Below are 21,141 nucleotides of genomic sequence, written 5' to 3' on the forward strand. Positions count from 1 at the left end.
ATCTCAACTTCTGTTCACTAGAAAAACTGAGTACTTAGAGTAAAATGCCTGGGCACCCCTGCTCTAAGCCATGTAGCAGAAGGCAGAGAAATCTCACAGGACCTTCTGCAGTTCTGGAAAATGACCACACATTTTGGCCAGATAGCACTGCTGGGGTACAAAAGGTGGGTAGGAACCCTTCCAGATTAAAACTGTTGTAAGGCAATGCCAGTTCTTCCATTACAGCCTTGTGTAGAGATAAGAAAGACATGATTTGCAGTCTCTCCCATTCTGTGAAATACATTCTGTTCTAAAACCATACAATATATTGTCCAGCATCAGAAATCCTTAAAAGAATTAAATATATTGTTATTAGGCCTTTAACTAGATACTGCTAGAAACAGCACTTTAAATTTCAGATTGTAAATTAGGTCATAAGTCATTGAACAATCAAAAAAAAAATGCCACCTCCTCACTAATAAATCTTTGCTTCTACTATCACACAAGGCTCTTTGCACTTCTTTCCTTCTCCACTGATGTTTTGTATTGTAGTAGATGAAACAGACTTGTCTGTTCTTGTGAACTCTACACTGCACAGCTCACAGGAGGCAAATTCTTAGCTCTGTTTTATATTCTTAGTACTATAATTTAGGGTTTTTCAAAATGACTAGCCAATTCCCACTCTTGAGAATTTTTAATATAAACTCTTCCGTGTTTGCCTTCGTTTGCCCTCTGTTACTATACCCACTCCCCATTTTTAAGGCCGATAACAAACCAGGACATTTTCACGTAGATGAACATCAGGAGTTTGGTTATTCTTGCATGGGAATATTTAAGCACCACATACCCCATTAAGAAGCTGCTTTATATCCCAGCTCTCACATAAAGACCTGAGGAGAGCACACTTACCACGACCTGCAGCATACGATCGTTCTGGGCTCTCGGTGCCTCCGTGAGCATCTGTGTCAGTGTTTGCATCAGCGTCTTCCCGAGGAGGAGAACAGAGCCAAACATGGCAACTATTCCAAACACCATTCCTACGCTGAACCTACAAAGAGAAGCAAACAGTTTAGCAATCCACAGCCACAAGAAGATGGGGTGTATATAGCTGCTTTATAGCACAACTTAGCACACAAAACACAGGGCAACACTTATCTGATGCTACTACTATTCATGTATCAGCAATCCAGTACAAAAATATTACCTAAAGGAAACAAATAACAATAATTATATACTAATATATAGTATATAGATATATATATATATAAAACACTAATAACATACAATATTTTCCATGGTTAATAAATGTTTTACATCAAACCACATCTTGATAAATTTTCGAATATTTTTATTCTCTTCTTACACATTCTAAATTTTATTCTGCTACACAATACATGTAACCTGCCTTTAGCTATAATATATAAACATAACTAACAATGTATAATTGACCTAGCTGCACCACGCCATCACACATCTAGAGACCTGGACCAAATGATGGGGTAGCTTACAAAATTCTAAGCTTTTTCAATACACTTTGCATCTTTCTTATAAACAATAAGAAGTGCAAAGAACAATAAATGGGACTCAAATCTTTTTTAAAGAACAACTAAAAGGTACAACTGCAAGATCAGATTAACATCAATTATTTAAATAACATTGTTTTTCTCATCAATTTAGTTTTCATTAAAATCAGTGTTGAAAATAATTTCAATTCATGTCACTCCATCTAGTGGCAAATTTTTATTCAGCATTATTATTTTACACTGTAAGGATGTGATAACATTTATTTTCTAACTAAAACACTTCTCCAGCAGTCCTCCTTCTTCTCACAATAGCATAGCTGTTCTCTTACCATCCTTAATGAAGCTCACTGGGAATTAGTAGATTTATTTTAAGCAACATGTACTTGTAATGTTAATTAAAGAGACCAGGGAAAACACTATACTGTAATAAGTCATATGCATTACAAATTGTAATTGATATAGAACTATTTCAGACTGATTACTACAAAATCATTACATACCAGAGAAACCAGTATGAAGCAGAGCTCTCTTTTATTACTATCTCACTGAGGGTAGCAATAAGGGAAATGAAAAGAAATTCAAACCTTACTCATTTTATATTTTCAGAGCAGATACAAAGTAATGCTAGGAAGGCAACCAAGCAATAGTTTCCTAAACCAGTTCAGAAGCACCCATACTAAACCACCCTACTTACCTACCCATTCCCAGCACTGCGCAACCTCAGCAGGGAAAGGTGAAGGCAGATAAAAGACAGAAGGTGAGCAATGTGCTTCTGAGCAGGTATCATTGCTGAATGTCTGCCCAAGGATTGACTACAGGGACACAGCTGAGTACTTGGTAAACTTAGAGATTGGGGAGAGCTCAGGGTCTGGTGATGGAAGTGATGGACAGATCAAGAATATGAGAAGCTGCTTTCAGACCTATTTCTATATGCAGTAGTGCATGCAATAGCTGTATTCTTAAGAACTTCAAACCAAAGGTTTAAAGATTTCTAGTTCTATAGCATCTCAATATGCAACCTGTATTACAATTATGTATTGTTCTAGTAGAGGAGAAAGACTTATACTGGCACAGTACAATTATAGCAGCCACTCTAATCTGGTTTTATCATTAGCCTACTGAAATAACCATGTCTACCCATTGCATTTTTAAGGCTGAAAGGCACAGATATGGTTCAACTGCTGACTCTGTATTCGACAGAAGAAAAAAAAAATCCTGAATTTATACCATAAATACAGAAATTTGGGGTTCCATCTCCCCCAGCTGTAGAACTGGCGGTTGAACAGAGCTGTTTGCCATCGCATGTGAAAGGGAGAGATGCTCAGGCCATATGTCAGCAGCCAGTCTTCATATGATGCCTTCAGAGAGCTGGATGACTGCAAAACAATGGAAAATCAGTTGGACCAAAAATTCCAGGATGACTCTGTAACGTGACCAAGCAGTAAATGTGGTCTGTTAATAAAAAACCAGATGTATCCCTTCAGGTAAATGTCATACACATTCTTTATATTCTGACCTATAGGTAGGTATGACACATAATAAGAAAAAGTTATGCCACTGTTTTGATGTCATTTGTAACAGTTCTAGGTTTGTGAGAGTGATCCAGTGTTATTTGACAAACAAGATCTTATGTCATCTTTCCCAGTGTTAAATCACTTCTAGTTCTACTGTCCAGGTAGAAGGCTAAAGACTGTTGATGGTATTCTTTGAATGAGCAATTATATTCCAATCAACATTTTAAAGACTACAATAATGGAAAACACTTATTTTGTCTTCAACTGAAAAAACTGTTTCTAATACTCGTGAGATATGGCTCAGTATTGCAGATACCCATTAGTAAGGGTAAAAATGAGGTCTACTTTTCAAACACAGAGACTCTGAAAATCATGCTAAAAAAACCCTACAAGGAATTATCAACTGGTATTGCAATGGTGATTCACTATGGTAACTTCTCAGCATTTCAATACACTTCCAGTAGTTCCAAAGATGTCGCTTGATGAGAAATGCGACCTCTAAACTATACGATTAATACTTACCTGCAGTATTAGCTGCTCTAATAAGAGCAATAGACCAATAGACACATTGTTTTGCAATTGCTACTTCATACTATATGACACTTGCATTCTCAACAGACTTTAGTCACCTGCTTCAGGGAAGCTACTATCAGAAATCCAGCAGAAGGAATGCTTTACTCAGAGGTGAAAGAGGAACTCATAGCTCAGGAAAAGCACACAGCAGGCTTGAGCCTCCTGACTTTGGGCAGTTCCCAAGGCAGAAGTGTCTCTGACATAATCCAGACAAATCCTTGGAGCTGTCTGAACTGGAACATTGTTCCCAGGGTTCCCCACAAGCAGCAGCACCTACTGAAGACATCTGGAATGTGTAGTTCACAACAGGCTTCCTTCTCCTCCCCCAGGAGGAACTTCACAAGTTTCTGGCTGTTGTGGTTCTTTAAACAAATTTAGAACTTGCCAGGTTCCTTGCTTTCCTCCTGCCCTGCCACAGTGGTGGTGGGGGCTCAGGATCTCATTTTGCAGAACTGTGTTAACAGCTTTTCTCATTTCGTCAAATTAATTAAAACTTGAACACTAAAAGTTTATTTCAAGCAACAAATCTCCTAGGACGTGAGATTCCTTTACCCGGGTCACTGTTCAAGTATCACCTACTACACCATTTATCCTTTCTGCCTATATATTTCTGTGTCATTCCCTTCTTCTTCATCCTATTGATTTCAGCCACATTTTTTTTCAGCCAACTGAAGGCACCAACAGAAATTTTCATTGTATTGCTTTCCCTAATCAACACTGCTCACTCCCTATGACACCATTACGTTTAGTGTCCACAGTCAGATCAGCATTTGCTAACCCAGCTTTTTAAACTTTAATGGAAGAGATCACAAAAATGATTACACTTGTACTACAGAAGCCAAAGAAACCAAGGAAAAGACCTCCTCGCATAATCTACCAGAAAATTAAAACAGAAATACATATGTCATTAAGTACCTCTGATATGAGAAACTGTCTTTTGGGAATTAAGAAAACACATCCTATTCATTCACACAGAGTCCAAAAAACACCCAAAACAATCTAAAACATTATTATAATAGAGGCAGTCAGATACATTAATTTGGAACTTGAAAATGTTTTCCTTTTATCACATGCAAAACCCACTTTTTTCCCTAGAAATGCCACAAATCCTTCCCTTTGAATTCATTCCAACAACATCACTTGCTCACTGTAGTAGCAAGACATAAATAAGTATGAAGTTGTCCATGAGAAATATGGAGTCACTGACAATGCATCTGCCAAATGGGGAAAAAAAAAAAAAAAGTGCCAAAAATTTTTGTTTCGCGTTTTCCTCACAAGTTATGTAAACAGTATTTATGATCACTAAAAGACTGCATCCCCTTGTAAAATATATTAAAAAGCTCTGTGTAAACTTTTGCTCCCTCTGTGTTGATCACAGTAGGACCCCCACATTCCACACGCAGCCTTGTGCCCTGGTGTGTTTCATTTCAAACTCCCTCTGTTTCTCCAAGTTGAGATCTAAGTGTTCTTTGTTATACTAATTTTTCTATAAAAGCAATACCTTTTTTATTTATGCAAGCCTTCAAAATAATAAATGTCTGCTAAATACTCCAGGAGCTCCATAAATATCTGCCAGCAAGCAGGAGTCCTTAACATTCTTCTTTGCTGACAAAATCTGTTCAAGAGCTTTGAATCATTTCAGCTTCCTGACCTTAAAAGCTGAGAGCTAACCTTGGCTCAATGTGCCTAATGCATCCTTTATTTCTCATAGCAGGAGGGGCAACCTTTTACCCTTCACTCATTCCTGATCCTTCAGGCAGAATGAAATATGATATTTAGGATGCTGGGGAGAAGAAATTAGGGATCTGTCTAATTCCCTTTTGTAGGACCCAAGCTTCAGTGAAAACTTTGATGACAGTGCTCCAATAAGGAGCAACAAGAGGGACTTAACACTCCAAAATTCAGCTTGATTTAGCATAGCTTTAGTTTTCTAACACAAATGTATCTCATAATGTAACTTTAGCAATATGACAATGTGAAATTATTTGTGCAAAAATACATTTATACTTCCTATACTGTAGTCTTTCTAAAAGGCAGACTGCCCAATAAAATGATTGAAATCTGAACAAAACCAGTAAGGGAAGAAACTGAGGAAAAGGTATTGCACATGGAACAAGTTCACAGAATAAAATTATCAACAGGATCATGCAAAGTAAAGTGCTCCTGTATTACTTTTCACTCATGCTCTGTATATCCTTTCTCTGTAATTAAATTGTAAGTGATTTGAGGTTTAAGCACCTTTGCTACAGTTGCTATCAGCCTTGTGAGGTTGTGAATGTGGCAGATTTACAGTACCAGCAGTAAAACAAGCAACCCTGAGCTTCCTAATTATATAAATCTGGTTATTTAACCCAAATTCTATTTTGATTATGGTGCTCACAGTTAAGCTTATCACTGAGATGCCTACACATGTGATCTGCCAGCAAGTTCACTAAAACCCAACAGCTTCCACACACTTCCTGACTTTAAATAACCTTTGTCAACTTTTAGTTAAAAGACCAAAGTCAAAATTTACCCCCTGGACTTTCATGCTGACTACAGAATTCCAGGCATTCCCCCTTGTTTTTGCAATATAAATCAGGCACTAAGTTGGCCCCAAGTGGGGCTTTTTTCCCTCCCTCTACCAGAGGCTGTAACAAGAAAAACAGTGTCACTCCTTCATTACATTAGACCATTTGATGGTCTAATGCAGAAAGAAATTTTCAGAACTCTGAGATGCAAATGGTCTCAGCATCTCAGCACAACAAGTCCTACCTGAGCACAGTTCCTGCTCTATACCCTAAATTCTTCACCAAACACAAAGTTGCTGCCAAAAGAAAAGCAGCCTCCAGGCTGACCTTCCTGCTGTGTCTCAAAGCATGTTCTTCTGGCACCTGGCCAATGCCACATTTTTTTTCAAATTCCTCATATAGAATTTCTGTAATAAAATTTGAAAAATCTTCAGGTAGATGACTGTATTTGTTATTGTCATTATGTACAGACTGATATTTCGCAACTAACAGCTCTCATCATTTACTGAGCTACACTTGCTTTCCAATTTGCTGCAGGGGGAGCCACGTACTTTTCAAAGCTTTCTCTGCACCTAAAATTTCTTCTTCCTATGTTTTACAGGAGTGACAACATGAATATTTTGTACTTTGATATCACTAGGTTCTTTCTGCCTTGGCAGAAACAGATGCAGCTCCTGGACCGTAACATTCAGAATGAGAATTACAGATCAAACCTTTCTTTTCATTTTCCCTCATATTTAACCAGCATACAGCCTACTTTGCAATTTCAATCATCTCTCAGAAATCATACATCTGGAGCTTTAAAAAAACACCCCACAAACACTTTATGAAACTTGTGCAATGCACAAACACATCCTAGATAAAATGAATGCTGTCTTGTCGGTGTATTTTCCCTTCAACCCTTTCCCTCCTCCCTCAGGAGGAAAAGGACAAGTCTTGTAATACTCTCTGAAGATTAAAGTTTATTTATTTTAAAGTTATTTGTATCGAGCTCTGTCTCAACTTATTTTTTTCAATAAAACCACGGACATTAAAAAAAATGATGCATTACTTTTTACATTTTTTAGAAAAATCATCATTATAAAACACATCCTCTACACATATAAAATACGTACTCTGCAAAGCAAATTTCTAAATTAAGGTCTCATTTTTACTAATACATTAAACTCCAGAGAGCACAGAACTGTTTAAGCAGTAGATTAAAAGCTGGGTCCTTTAACGCGGACCGAAGCCTCCGTAGCCGCCGTGGAGGCGTTTTAAACCGAGCGATGGGCGGAAGCAAAGCCCGGCCTCCCTGGGCCCGGCTCTGGGGCGAGGAGGTTCCTCTTGGGGGAAGGAAGCCCTCAGCAGCCCGGGAAAGCGCGGCAAGCCCGGGCGGGGCGGCGGGTCCTCCGCTCAGGGGAGCGAGGCCCGCGGGCCGCCCGGGGGTGTCGGAAGGGAGGGAAGGCGGGCCGGGGCACGGTCCTGCCGCTACGTCCTCCCGGCCCTGCGCCCCCAACCCTCACCTTGAGCAGCGTGTCCGCCAGGTACACGGCGCACCAGCCGCCCAGCACGCACACGACCACCGAGATCGGGATCATCGCCGCGGCCGCGCTTCATGCGGGCGGCCCCCGGAACCAAAACCGCCCGGAACTTTTCTCCAGACAGCTGCGGTGCCCGGGCGGACGTTTCCGGGTGGCGCGTCGAGCCGAGGGCAGTGGCGGAGTGACGTCACGACCCGGGGGAGCGCTGGGGGTCGTCAGGGCGGGGCGCGTGCGCAGTGAGGGGCGGGGCGGGACATGGGCGGGGCTTGGCTGGCTGAGGGGCGGGGCAGGGGCTGAGGGCGGGCTGAGGGTGGAGCGCTTCCACCGCCGTTTGCAGTATTTGTGTCATCTGTCTACTCCTGAAAGCGATGTCGGGCAGGAGACTAAAAGTGATCTGCGGTGGCGAGATTAAAGCGAGTTGTGTAAGCGCTTCAGTGACGAGGGAGCAATAGGATTCCCTTTAAGCGCTGACATTCTTCCAGAAATTTAATGCTGACGTCATGGCACGGGAAGATGGTTCCGTGAGGCTCGCTGTAAGACTGACTTTCAGGCACTCTGGCCACTGTGTGTCCTTACCAACCTGCTCCCAGTATCCGTTCTCCGGCTGTGCCTCGGTCGGTCCCGCCCCTCCTCCTGGGCGTGTTTTGTTGTTCCCAGAATTGGGATGTGTTGTGAGGTCACTGAGATTAAGAGTTGATTTCTCAGGGTTTATCTTAGTTTAAAAACTTCCACTTACAGCTTGAACACTAAAAGCAAGCAATTACAAGGTTTGGCAAAGGTTAAAGGAAAGTATTTATCTGCCTACGCAAACTGTGCAAATTGAACTGCCCCTTCCCCCTCCCGTCCCCTTCTCTGAAAAAAATGTGCTATGATGTCCTCGGTTTTCTCGTAAGATTCTTCAAGCAATCGGGACAGCAGCAGTGGGAGACCTCTCTACAGTTTGAATCAAGAGAGCAGGGGGAGAGCCCTTCTGCAGTTTATGGCTTCCAGTCCACCTTTTCCTACGTGCTTCAGATAAACTTTGTTCTTTCATTGGCTTGTGAGAAATGACTCAGAAGGTCATCTGTCTTCTGAAGAGGTTTATTCCGTCCATCCTTTATCTCTGATTAGTCTGTGGGTTCATGGACCTTTCTGTGAAAACGTGGGACTGTCAATAGAAGGGTTCATAAAACCAACCACAGCCTTTCTTTTTTGCACAGAAATCTTTGTAGAAGTTGTGTTTGTGTTTTTAAAGGAGATGTACAAGCTCCTGTCTCTTGAATAAAAAACTGCATCAATACTTCCCTTTCCTAGAATTTAAGTGTTTTTAATGCTGTTTTTCAGCCACCTTTACAGATTTGTCAGCTCACTCTTTGTTCCATATATGCTGCTTCATCCTGTTCTTCCCAGAATGGGTGCTGTGAGTTTTACCTTATGCTACCAGCAGGAAGAACTTCTCAGCTTTGAACACCTTGGGTCCTTTCAGCTACCTCTCTTTTCACTGACCACATGGCATTGCTGAGGAATACAAAGGTCTGTAGCCCAGGTTTAGATCAGCAAGTGAAGGCAGATAGTGCTGGCCAATCTCTCATCATTGGCACTTGTGGACATAGAGTGGGAAGTGAACTGGTAATGCAGGCTGGGCTGGCTTTCACTTGTTCTCTGTTTGCTTAATTCCTTTGTCTTTCCTATCAATTCAGGAATGGTTTCCCCCCTCCCCCCCCTTTAAATTTTCCATCATCCTTACATCCCTTCCCTTTGATGGGAGCTGTTCATGTTGATTGATGCCTTTGGAGAACTTTGGAAAGAATATCATTCTGACATAAAACTGGAGAATTACAGGAAGCGTATCCAACCCTGCATGCAACCAAATTTGAGTTTGTCCACTGACATATACAACTTTGAGATGTCCCCAGCATTTAAAAGGAATCATAAACAGAGTCCCAGAATAATCAGATCTGATAACAATATTTCTGCAGTGGTTCCCAATCTAGGAAGTTCAATTACAAATCATTGAAAAATTATGCAAATATGGCTTATTCTACACCTTATTAGTTGAAAACTGAAGTTGTTCCATTGACCAAAATGCATTTAATATTAATATACAGAATTTAAACTGTGGTCATCTTTGGAAGGAATGGAGGCGAATTGTATTCAAACAGTTGAGAACATGAATACTTTTACTAATGGTGAAATAAAGCAAACTAAAATGGGTATGTTTAAATGAACAAGTTGATAAACAGGTTTAGTAATGTTATTGTATTTTTACTTATATATTCACTTAGTATACCATAAAAATACAGACTTGAATTTTATTGAGTCGTCATAGAAATTGGAAGTGCAACTAAAAAGGAATGAAAATGAAAGTGAAAATATAGTCTGTACTTTATTGTTCGAAAGTTTATCACAAGAAAACAAGAACAAAAATAAAAGGTTTCTGGAATGCAGAAGACAGATATTCTGAGTGAACTGCCAGCCCCACTGCTCTGACTTGTGTAACTTGAGCAGGTGTTTTGCCCCTGGCAGAAAGGCAAAGTTTATCCTTGTTCCCATGGAATTAAACTGTTGTGGACTGTGAAGTGTTACAGGGAGTGATTGCATTTTGAAAGTTACATTATTCAGAATTAAAGATTTCCACTTCAAAATCGTTCAGAAGGTAGTACAGGTACTGATACATGTTTTACCACGTCTTGGTTTTACTTACCATCAGATATTAAGCTAAGGTAGTGGCCAAAGCAAAATGCCATGCAGTAATCCAGTTAGTGCCCAGTATCCACACACTGTTACAGAGCAGTGTAACTATCAGAGTTTTAGGAGTCACACTTGGGGTGTGTGTTAAGGGCAGGACATGAGTGGACCTCAAAAGTATCAAAGAATGTTAGAAAATGATAAACATCAATCATCATGCAAGAGTATATAAGTCCATGCAAAAAGTTTAGACAGAAAAAAAATGCTCTCATAAACATAATACTACTGAATAAATATAATTTATCAACTGAATACCAAGCAGAATCTGTTAATACATTAAGATATTAATTCAGTTAGAGATTTAATATCATAGGTGTCTTTTTTTAGACAAATATGTTTATCTTAAGATTAATTATCAATGTGTCTAATATTTAATCTCTTCAACTTTGATCTATTATTAAAGTAGATATGTGAGTATTCAGACATTACCATAGCATACACATTGCAAAATAAAAGTGAAACTAGTCTTAACAACATTTTCAAAATGTCTGATGTTAGAGGGCTTTGCAGGGCTTCAGGGAAATTGTACAGAATTGCAGTTTATCACAATCTCAGACCTACAATCAGCTAAGATGTTGATTTTGTTGAGGAAAGGTTGTAAATTTTGCCAGTTCAAAGACACTACAATCAGAACATTACTTGATTGAATAAATGTTTAAGCCTTGGGGAAACCAAATGGCTTTTCAGATATGTTCTGAGTAGTCTTCATCACTAGATTGTTGGGCACAGAGATGAGCTAAGCAGAGGAAAGGAGGGATGGAATAAAATGTGATTCTGCAAATGTTTATGTGCCAGTGTAACTTAAAACGAAGGGGTGCTCTAATGGAATATGTGAATATTTATAGAATGAGCCTTCAAGCCTAGCTGAGAATTTAAGTAGGAAGCATGAAAGAAGAAACTGATGAGTAAAGATGAAATAGATGGTCCATTAAGCACTTCTGCATGTTAGGAGATTGCTTCTGGAGGGAATAAAAAGATCAGAGTAAAGAAGAAATCGAGAAACAAGAGGAGACATACAGAGACTGGCATACTACAGAGGTGTATATAGCATTGGTTGTAAAGGTCTGAAGGACAAATATGTTTTCATTACCTACTAATACCAATTTGGATAATGGGAATTATGGAGACATATGTGTATCATTTAAAATGAACCCAAACAAGAAAATTAAAAAAAAACCCACTTTTCATCCTTGCTGTGCCTAAAAAAGAAAAGAGCAGAATGTTACATAATGTTATTGTTTTGGTTTTTTTTATGTTCCAATTACAGTATAAAAGAGTCTTACTTTATTTAAACAGAAATGAGGTCAAAATATTCTGTGAAGGTTCAGAGTTTGTTTGCAGTATTTAACCTGGTTACCAAAAATACTTGCTGGAAAGATGGGATTTTGATTCTTAAAACAAATTAAATTTGTTCTTAAGTCACTGTTCATTGAAAATGTAAAGAAAAAGCACACGTGTTCATAGAACCATGCCTTTACTACATTATTCTGCAACAAATAGTAGTTGTATGTGCTTTTTCACCAATTGTTTCACAGTGTTGACCTATTGCAAAACAAATTACAGGTTTTTCTTAATTGCTACCAATTTGCAGCATTTACCCATCAGTCATAATTCTGGTAGGCCCATCACAATTGGAATTACACCTAAAAGAATGGCCTCCGAAGCTGTTGCACTCCAAGGAGAATTGAGTGTCAAACTTTAAAGAAAAGCAAAGAAAATGGAGAAACTTGAGAGATGTGTCTTGAATACTAATTCTAGAATACAGTTCCATAAGAATATTAGTTTCAGGTTTCACCCATTTTAGATGATAGTCTTGCTTGCTTATCTGTTGGGCTTGAGGGAAAACATGGAATATCTACTCCCAAACAGCTATTCAGCATTATTTCCTATGTTGGGATCACTTTATAACTTTAAAAGTCTGTCCATGAAAAAGAGTTAACCTAAACTCCAGTTAAAAAAGGGATAAATCCGTAAAGGAGAAGAGCACACAAGGAAAGCTAATGCTGCACAATTTTGCTGGTTTGTTGTGTTTGGGGTTTTTTTAATTTAAATTACCTGTTAAGTCCCTCTGTATATGATATCTTATTTTACAGCAGAATGCAAAAATATAGAATAGTTTAAGTCTAACAGGTGTTCTTTTATGCTTACTGTAACCTGAAGCAAATGCACATGATAGCATTAGACCTGTCAAGTTTAAACCCCAAAACTTGTAAGGCAGCCTTGAACACTAGGGAAAGAAGTGCACTTAACCTGAGTAAGTCAAAGTGAGTTAACAGTTTGGAGGAGACAAAGTAGTCTGTACTCATTATTTAATGGCTGTTAAAGCCCAAAGCATTTCCATTCACAGAATCATAGAATGGGTTGGGTTGGAAGGGACATTAAAGATCATGTAGTTCCTGCCCCCCTGGGCAGGGACACCTTTCACTAGACCAGGATACTCAGGGCCCCTTCCAACCTGGATTGCCTATGCATATTTGGTATTTGGCTGTTCTGAGCAATTGGAATGTCTTGCACAGGATGAACTATTGAGGATATCACTGTAACTGTCTGCCTGGACTGTACAGATGGCTGAAGCAGCTCTTGAATTGCTCCTGAATTGCTTCATCATGCAGCATAGCAGTCAGTTAAGCCAGCACTGGTTTTGTTCTGCCTCAAGGACAAGGGAGAGTAGCTTCATGATTGCATCGCCCCTCCATGCAGTGGATAAACTAATTGTAACTGGTGTCCCAGTACTACAAATCTCCTCTGCCCCTTGTCAGCCAGTGCACCTGTGAACTATCCATGACAAAACAGCAGTTCTGCCTTACATAGATCACTTTATGTTAGGAGCCTGAGCTAAGAACATTTCCTTTCTTTCTAATAAAAATAAATAATCAGTTTATACTTGTCAGAGTATGAAGATAATGGCCAGCACCTCACTGATGGTGGGCACAGGAAACACAGCACAGCCTGCAGTTCTCAAAAGTCATTTCCAAGACATGATTTTCAAGCACCACTTTTAGCTCCAGATCTCAAGAACTGAACTGTGCTTCAAAGGGACTGTGTTGCACAGCCAGAGGAGACAGAGTGAAACAGCTTAATATAGTTTCTTTTTCCAGACTTGTTATTATTCCCGTATAGACGATATTGCCTGTCCACAACTCTAATTCATATGGGTGTAAACTGTGAAGATTTTAAAAACTACTTTGTATAATTTCCAAAGATAAACTGTTTATATACTTTTTGATCCTTAAGGTTTGATACTGTATCAGAAAACATCATTTCCCGATGGAACAGCTGGAGGATTTTACTGGTCTTTCTGTGCCAACAATGAATTCTTTTGGCAATTTCTCTCTGAACATCTACAATATTTGTATGGCAGGAGACCACAGATGATTGAAAAATGTTCCTGTAGCAGATATGATTCAATAAAAATAAGGTTTGATATGAATCATGTTTGACTACTGGATAGATAAATATGAGTAGTAGATTTGTTCATATCTTCACCATGGAAAGCATTCATTCTTAATTGCCTTATTTTTCACAACATTGGAGGTATGAGAAGATAAATATTTTTTTCCTTATGATTCATGGGAACTAAGATAAGTGTCCTGATATTGATTCAAACTTTAAAAATCTTTGCACCAATGGTTTAACAATCTTCATCTTTTATTTTCTGTACAGCAGATACAAACCAAAGATAGCAACTGATCAATCTCACATGATTCAGCAGATCGGTGCAGCTGTCCTTGAGTTTGGTCATTTTTTCTCTTAAGGCATTCATTGCTTTATAAAGTCCTTGAAATTCTGCTTCCTCCATTGCCTCATCTCCCTTGTTCTGGATGGAGCTTTCTACCACAGATGCTTCATGTCTCAACCATGTCTTTCTTTCCTGTTAATATGCCATTTAGATGAGGAATCAGCTGAATTTAGTCATTGTTCTCTTAGTTACAGATCAGATGATTGTGCTCACAGCAGGACCATAGCTGCATGTGAGCTGACTACCTGCACAACTGCAGTTTTGTTTCAAGCTTTATTACAAGAGAGAAGCTTTATTACAAGAGAGAAATAAATTACTTTCTGTGGTGCTGAGTCCCCAAGTCCTCTGGTATGTCTGTACTTAGTTCTTGTGCATTTTTGGGTCAGATTGATACAACAGCAAAATTCCTCACTGCATACCAGGTAAGGTCTTAATCTGAAGTCAAGAGCTAATAGTGTGCAGCTGATGTGATCAATTGATAGGGATGGCCATAATCAAAATAAGAGTGTGGTGGAATTGAAAAAGATAGTAGATGCTTATTTGAACTATCCTGACTTGTGAAAACAATGAGTAGCCTTTCTGCTCAAAATTTCACCAATGATTTAGTCAGTTCCTATTTTGTTGAACTTGTTTGCCAAGAACAATATCAGATGGTACAGTGTCATGTTTTTTGTATCTTTTCCAAACAATGCTGAATCATTATAGCAGATAGGATGTTTACAGAATTCAGCATGTCATTTACATTTCACATTCTCTTATAAATCTGCTGCTACCCTTGCTCTTTCTTATAGTGTCACCTCTGCCAGGTATAGTGGTCAAAATTTACCAGGAAAAAGGAAAAAAATTTGTTGCTTGTACAACATCATCACATTTCAGTTTCCAAGAACATTTTGGTAACTAAGAATTTTACACAATACGAAGCAACAGAGAATATGGCTTTTGGGTAATAGTGGTCAAAGCTATGATGTTCTAGCATTTATATGGATTACATTCATAATGCAGGTTTCAGAACTTAATACAAAATCTTAGATGATGCTAACAACACTATTAATGTTGCTGTAACTCTGAAATTTAGAACAAGGTCACTGGCAGCCTCTAATGAGACCATCTCCTTAATACAAGTCTAATTATTTCTCTATGGAACAGTCTGTGATAATAATCATGATGCTTTTCCATGGAAAGGAAAGGGAGCATGCAGGAGTTGAATTAATATTTAGAAGCCCAGAAATGTCACAGAAACAAAATCAGCTAATTCAGATATGTTTGTTTATTTCCTGTCCACTAGATAACAGCAAACATTTTTGCATGCTATTTTATGTCATTCATTATTTAAATGGCTTGATCACTGTTGTTGGCATAACTGTACAAATAGAAACTCAAGAGAAAGTCCTTGTTTTTTTTCTTGATATTAAGAAATAAAGACTGGGCAAAATGTGGAGAAACAATTGAACACTAAATAATACTTCCTCAAAAAATTTTCCTTTGACAAAATTGCTGAGGTTTGACATTGTTTCTGCAATCCATGATTCAAAATTATTTTCAGTTTAAAGCAAGAATAAGAATGGACTATGATGACTGGTAAAATTGGTAGCTCCACTGTATTTTAAATTTCTGTAGTTCTGTCTAACCTCATGTGACTGGGAACCATTGCTAAAAGTCTCTGCCTTTCATCAAGCCTATGTGCCAAGTAATTGTTACATGGAGTAGATACATCCTTACTAAGGGAAAATAGCCAAAAGTACAAATAAAACCTGAGTGAGTGAGAAAATGGATGGTGGGTTTGTTTGGTTTTTTTCGGGATTCTCTGTGTTACTCCTCCAATATATCTGTCTGATAGCAGGTTTCTTGTTTTTAAATCTTAGTCAATAATTTAGGTCTGTTGAATGAGGAGAATAGTTACACTAGTTGCCCTGCAAATTAAGTTTTCATATTCTTCATTAAAAATACAAATGAAGATAGAGATAGGAAGAAATTAATAAAATACTTAATTTTGTGGACCCATTATTCTTAACTGTAATTTACAGAGCTAAAATTAAGACAGCAAAATTTTACATTGCTAGAGATCTATCATATCATACTCGATAATTTAAAGCAAAACTCCAGAAATGTATTTTTTAACTTTTTAATTCAAAAAAATCTTAAGTGAGCTGAGGTTGTGACTGCTCCTGTGTTAACTTGCATTTTCAATTGTTTGCATTAAACAAAAAAATTTTTGACTATAATACAAAAAATATTTTTCTTTTGGGATACTCAGGGAAATTTTATCTGCACTCATGAGGCTTCTCCAAAAGCAAAACATTTAATAAGCATATTAAGTAGTGACAGCTTTAGAAAAACAATTCTGACATTATGCAGAGAAATATCTCAGTCGAGAAGTAAGATACATACACATTTCTGTTAACCATCAACTTCACTTTCAAAACTAATAAGCTGTTCCAGGAAGTGTGTTAATTAGACAAGCTTCTAGGAATGAAACAAAAGTCTGTTTTTAACTATATTGGGATATCATACTTCAAATAAATATACTGGATTTCTGTACAAAAGACATAATAATTCTATGCTACGTGTGACAATATACATGGCCTTGACTTGCCAGATGAATCCATCCTCTGAAATGCACATATGCCTCATTATTTACTTACTAAATCATCTGCTGCATGTATTAACAGATGAATCTGCAAGTCATGGGGCTGTGCATCGCAGAGGTTATTCAAAGGTAATGGTATGCTGCAAAATAATGCTGAGTGGCTTTTTTCCCCTTCAAAATCTACTCAGATCTATATTTTCTAATATTATTGATAAAATTTGAGTTTTCTCCTTTTATCCCCACAGTTTAATACAGTTCAGGTGTGACAGTTTATGGGTGTTAGGTATGTGGCAGAGGTAGATTCTCTTCCTGTGTACACATCACTAAGACTGTCTATTAAATTACTTGTCACTGCTATGAAAATTTATTGAGGGAAACAGCATTGAGCTGGTATTTCTTAGGCATATTTGCAAAATTATTTTCAAATCTAAACAATGGCCTACCTTTGCAAATTAATGACATGTGGAATAAAGAACTGTGTATTCCAGAGCTAGTTTGTAATATAATTGTAATATAAATTGAAATATGTTCATGTACAAGACCACGTTACAAGTCATCAGCTTTATTGGCTTCCAGATGACAATGTTTTTGGAAAAGAAGGCAACAGAGAGTGAGTCACAGACTTAATGAAGCAGTCTGATTGGTCATATTCGTCTTTGAGATACTTGAAATGAAAAGACTCTTTGGTCAAATAAGTTAAAGTCAAGGGAGATCCTCTCTGAAATCACAATCCCAACCACTAGTTTTTATGAGTAGTTGCCATCCTGAGGGACCTTGACAGGCCTGAAAGATGAGCCTGTGAGAACCTACTGAAGTTCAACAAGGCCAAGTGCAAAGTAGTGACCCTGGCTCAGGGCAGCCCCAAGCACAAGTACAGGCTGGGTAGAGAATGGATTGAGAGCAGCCCAGAGGAGAAGGACTTGGGGGTGTTTGTGAACAAAATGCTCAATATGTGGCAGTGTGCACTTGCAACCCAGAAGGAAACTGAGTCATAAGCTGCATAAAAAGAGGTGTGACCAGCAGATCAAGGGGGGTGATTCTCCCCCTCTACTCCACTCTTGTGAGACCCCACCTGGAGAACTGTGTTTAACTCTGAGGTCCCCAGCATAAGACAGATGTGGACCTGTCGGAACAAGTCTAGAGGAGAGCCACTAAGTTGATCAGAGGGCTGGATCACGTCTTCTTTGAAGACAGATTGCGAGAGTTGGGGTTGCTCAGCCTGGAGAAGAAAAGGCTCCAGAGAGACCTTATAACACCTTCCAGTACCTAAAGGGGGCTACAGGAAAGCTGGAGAGGGACTTTTCACAAGGGCATGTAGTGATGGGACAGGGAGGAATGGCTTTAAACTGAAGGATGATAGGTTTAGATTAGATATTATGCAGAAATTCTTTGCTGTGAGGGTGGTGAAGCACTGGAACGGGTTGCCCAGAGAGTTTCTGGACTCCCTATCCCTGGAGGTGTTCAAGACCAGGCTGGATGGGGCTCTGAGTAGTCTGGTATAGTGGAAGGTTCCCTGTCCATGGCCAGGGAGTTAGTCCCTCCCAGCGCAAACCATTCTATGATTCTGTGATTCTATGATAAATGTCTTTGGCACTAATTTTGAAAGTTTTTGATCTTCTCCTAAAAGTGGCAAAGAGTAGCAGCAAGTGGCCAGTACAGTGTTGCCCATAATGACACTGTTCTTGTCACCATTGGTGTTGTGGGTCCGATGGAAAACAGGTACATCAGAGGAGTGATGGAGAGGGAAGTTCACTCTTGTGAAGATACAATGAACAGGAGTCTGCACTTCTGCAATTGGAAATGAGAATATGCCCCACGCACAACTTGCTGTGACAGATCTCCATCAGTAGCCTTCACTGAAGACAGCCCTCCAGCCACATGAGCATGACTGTAGTAACGTTTCAGTTCCCTCGTGAGCTATAGCAACTCACTCACACACACACATACACACTCTTCCTTTACCTTTTCTTCATCCCCATGCCCAAAAGCTCAGCAGCTGGCCACTGTGGCCTCGTACACTCAGAAGCCTTCCTCCCCCCCATGGCTGTCCTGCGCAGAGGAAGGCTGTGCTGAGACCCCAGGGCAGCTGCTGTGCGAGTTTGCTCCCGAGGCGGCAGCAATACAGTCACGTTGGTGTGTCATTCACCTCCCCTAGACACTTCCTCTGAGTTGAGTTCTTCATAATTACGTCTCCATAATTATTTCCTTCCCCGGTGTGGCAGCAGGGAGGCACATGCTGCCCCAAATGCCCTGGGAGGAGTTATGCGTTACCCACTGCCACTATATGCCTGGCACTTGGGAAAAGCCCAGAATGACAGGGAGAGGGAGGGCGGGAAAAGGACCCAAAGGTGTGCTCCTTCAACACCTCCTGCTTGACAGTTGAGCCCTGGTTTTACCATGGTCAAGTGTCACAGGGGACCAAGTTACAGAGTGAATCAAACTCTATATTTAGGAAGAACAACTGGAAGCTATGACAGGAATTCCCTTTTACACTTTGCTTCTCTGCTGAGTCCCAATCTAGCCTGGAGCAGCTCTGAGTGCCGTCCAGGCTGAAAGCATCAGAGCTATTTCAGACACATTAAAAGGGTCACAGTCAATACCTCAGCTGGTGGAAGAAGGTACCTCTTTCAGCATCAAAAGGAGGTGTGCATACTCACTTGACGGTTTGGAACTTTTCTTATATAAGTAAATAAGTAAGCTAATATTGAAGGGGTCAATTAAAAACTTGGAAGACCCTTATGAAAACTCTTTTGTAACTGCTGTGAGTTGACTACAATAGTTGTATGTTTCTGCTTATTTTAATGTCTTGTGCAGCATATCAGCATATTCAGAGCAGATTGCTATTGCTTCTTAGTCTGTGGGGATCTCTATAAAGATTTAAAATAGAAAGTCACTTAAATACCTAGTGACTCATAAGAAGTGTAACTGTGTATTAGATTGAATACTGTATTACATAGGTAGATGGTTATTGTTTTCTCTGTGTTTGTTAGGGAAATATTACATGGGGGGTTGGATGGTAAGAGTAGTTTCTTTCACTGTAAGCTTAACAGGTAACTATAGCAGAGATTATTATGTATGTATTACAGAAAATGTGACCACATCTGCCTAGAGCATGTAGTAGGTTTTTGTGTAACAGGCTGAAAGCTGTGAAGTGGGGGTTTCTCTTCTTTCATTGTACTCGCTGGGTCTCACAGTAGTGTAGTTCCTGTCAAAACCTTTTAATAAGATAATACACTGCAGTTCTGTGTCCAAAATACCCGTAGTGCTTGATGCCGTGCGTGCGATGGGGGGAGAGGACAGCTTCCAGCTGGGGCAGGGGGAGGGCTCTTTCTGTTGTCTGTGTGCTACTGTACATCTCTTGTGTGGATTACAAAAGATGGCATTATGATATCTCATCGTATTTAAAGCAAATTGAACAAGTCAGCTTATTATCTCGCTGCAGCCCTGTCAGAAATTATTTTTAGCAGAGAGACAGAAGATAGGTCCTTTGTTTTACAAAGTCTCGCTTCAAAACACTGATTTATTTCACTGTAATAGTCCTGTATTTCACAAGTAGTTCTGCTCAAGTACTTTCACTGTGAAGCAAGGGAATTTGCAAGGGAAGCCTAGCATTACCCAGCTCCAGACTGAACCAACATTGCCATTGCTTTCTAAGTTTGGCTCAGCATGCAGCCCATAAAAGGTAAAAGGTAAGGTGTGGGGAGGCCAAAAAGACACCAGGGAATAAAGGCTCCATGTGTCTGCATTTCTCTGCCTGCTTTACATGTGAAATCTGGCCGTGGAAATGAGGGTGAAGTGGGATTTTTTTTCAAGTTTGCAGAGCTGATCAGAATGCCAGGAATAACTTAATACAATCAGTGCAGCACTCTTGACTCTCTCTCTGAGACACGTGGCAAAAGAACAAAGGAATTTATAAAAATTAAATAATCATTTCTGTAACAGCTGCTGTTAAAAAACATAAGGTTTATTTTCCTGTGATTGATGGTCAGTATCACTCTGTAAGGAAACTCAGGGAAGGTAGAGAAGGGGAAAGAGCCAGAGAAGTTGATCTATTTTTACTCAGTAGTTTGCTGTTGTCCTGATTTCTCTGGTGGTAATGAGGACAGCAGGATCTGGTAGGAAAATCACCTCCTCCAAAAGCAGTCCTACACAATTGTATCATGCATCCCTCTTTAGGAACCGGTGTCTGATTGCAGTAATTTTGAACACTGACTGCTTGTGAACCCAGAGCACCTCGCTGAGGAGCACTGACACTGTACTTGTTTTAAAGCTGAGATTCAGTGTAAATCCTTCCTGTTGATCTCTAGGTGGCCCAAGAGCTGTGTATCAATGTTTTTTGCAATGCACAGGCATTCAAGATGAAGAAATATATCTTAGCTTGAATTCCTTTGTGACAGTGGTTGGGAATTAGATCCACTTTGGTTTAAAATGTTTTATGTAATTTTTCTGTACTTTTGTTTCCATTT

General features: G+C 39.4%; 2 protein-coding genes across 6 annotated transcripts in view; one reads left to right on the forward strand and one right to left on the reverse strand.

The window, feature by feature from the left end:
* Positions 1-21,141, reverse strand: part of MBTPS2 (membrane bound transcription factor peptidase, site 2) — a 63,924-nt gene that overhangs the window by 32,909 nt on the left and 9,874 nt on the right. For 3 of the 5 annotated variants that reach the window (XR_004355221.1, XM_032678974.1, XM_032678973.1), the window contains exons 1-3: positions 7,605-7,772; positions 2,730-2,878; positions 889-1,027 (exon numbers count right to left, since the gene is read on the reverse strand). Coding sequence is in view for 4 of the 5 variants with exons in the window: in XM_032678974.1 (XP_032534865.1) it covers positions 889-1,027; positions 2,730-2,878; positions 7,605-7,679 (363 nt within the window). In the remaining variant the exon portion in view is untranslated. Of the gene's footprint in view, positions 1-888; positions 1,028-2,729; positions 2,879-7,283; positions 7,499-7,604; positions 7,773-21,141 lie in introns of those variants that run through there. The other 2 variants (XM_032678976.1, XM_032678977.1) reach the window with 2 other exon arrangements.
* SMPX (small muscle protein X-linked) overlaps positions 19,201-21,141 on the forward strand; it is a 41,296-nt gene continuing 39,355 nt past the window's right edge. The window contains exon 1 of the mRNA XM_032678978.1: positions 19,201-19,318. The gene's annotated coding sequence lies outside the window, so the exon portion shown is untranslated. The remainder of the gene's footprint in view (positions 19,319-21,141) is intronic.

Source organism: Chiroxiphia lanceolata, chromosome 2, assembly GCF_009829145.1.
Source record: "Chiroxiphia lanceolata isolate bChiLan1 chromosome 2, bChiLan1.pri, whole genome shotgun sequence".
NCBI classification, from domain to species: domain Eukaryota; kingdom Metazoa; phylum Chordata; class Aves; order Passeriformes; family Pipridae; genus Chiroxiphia; species Chiroxiphia lanceolata.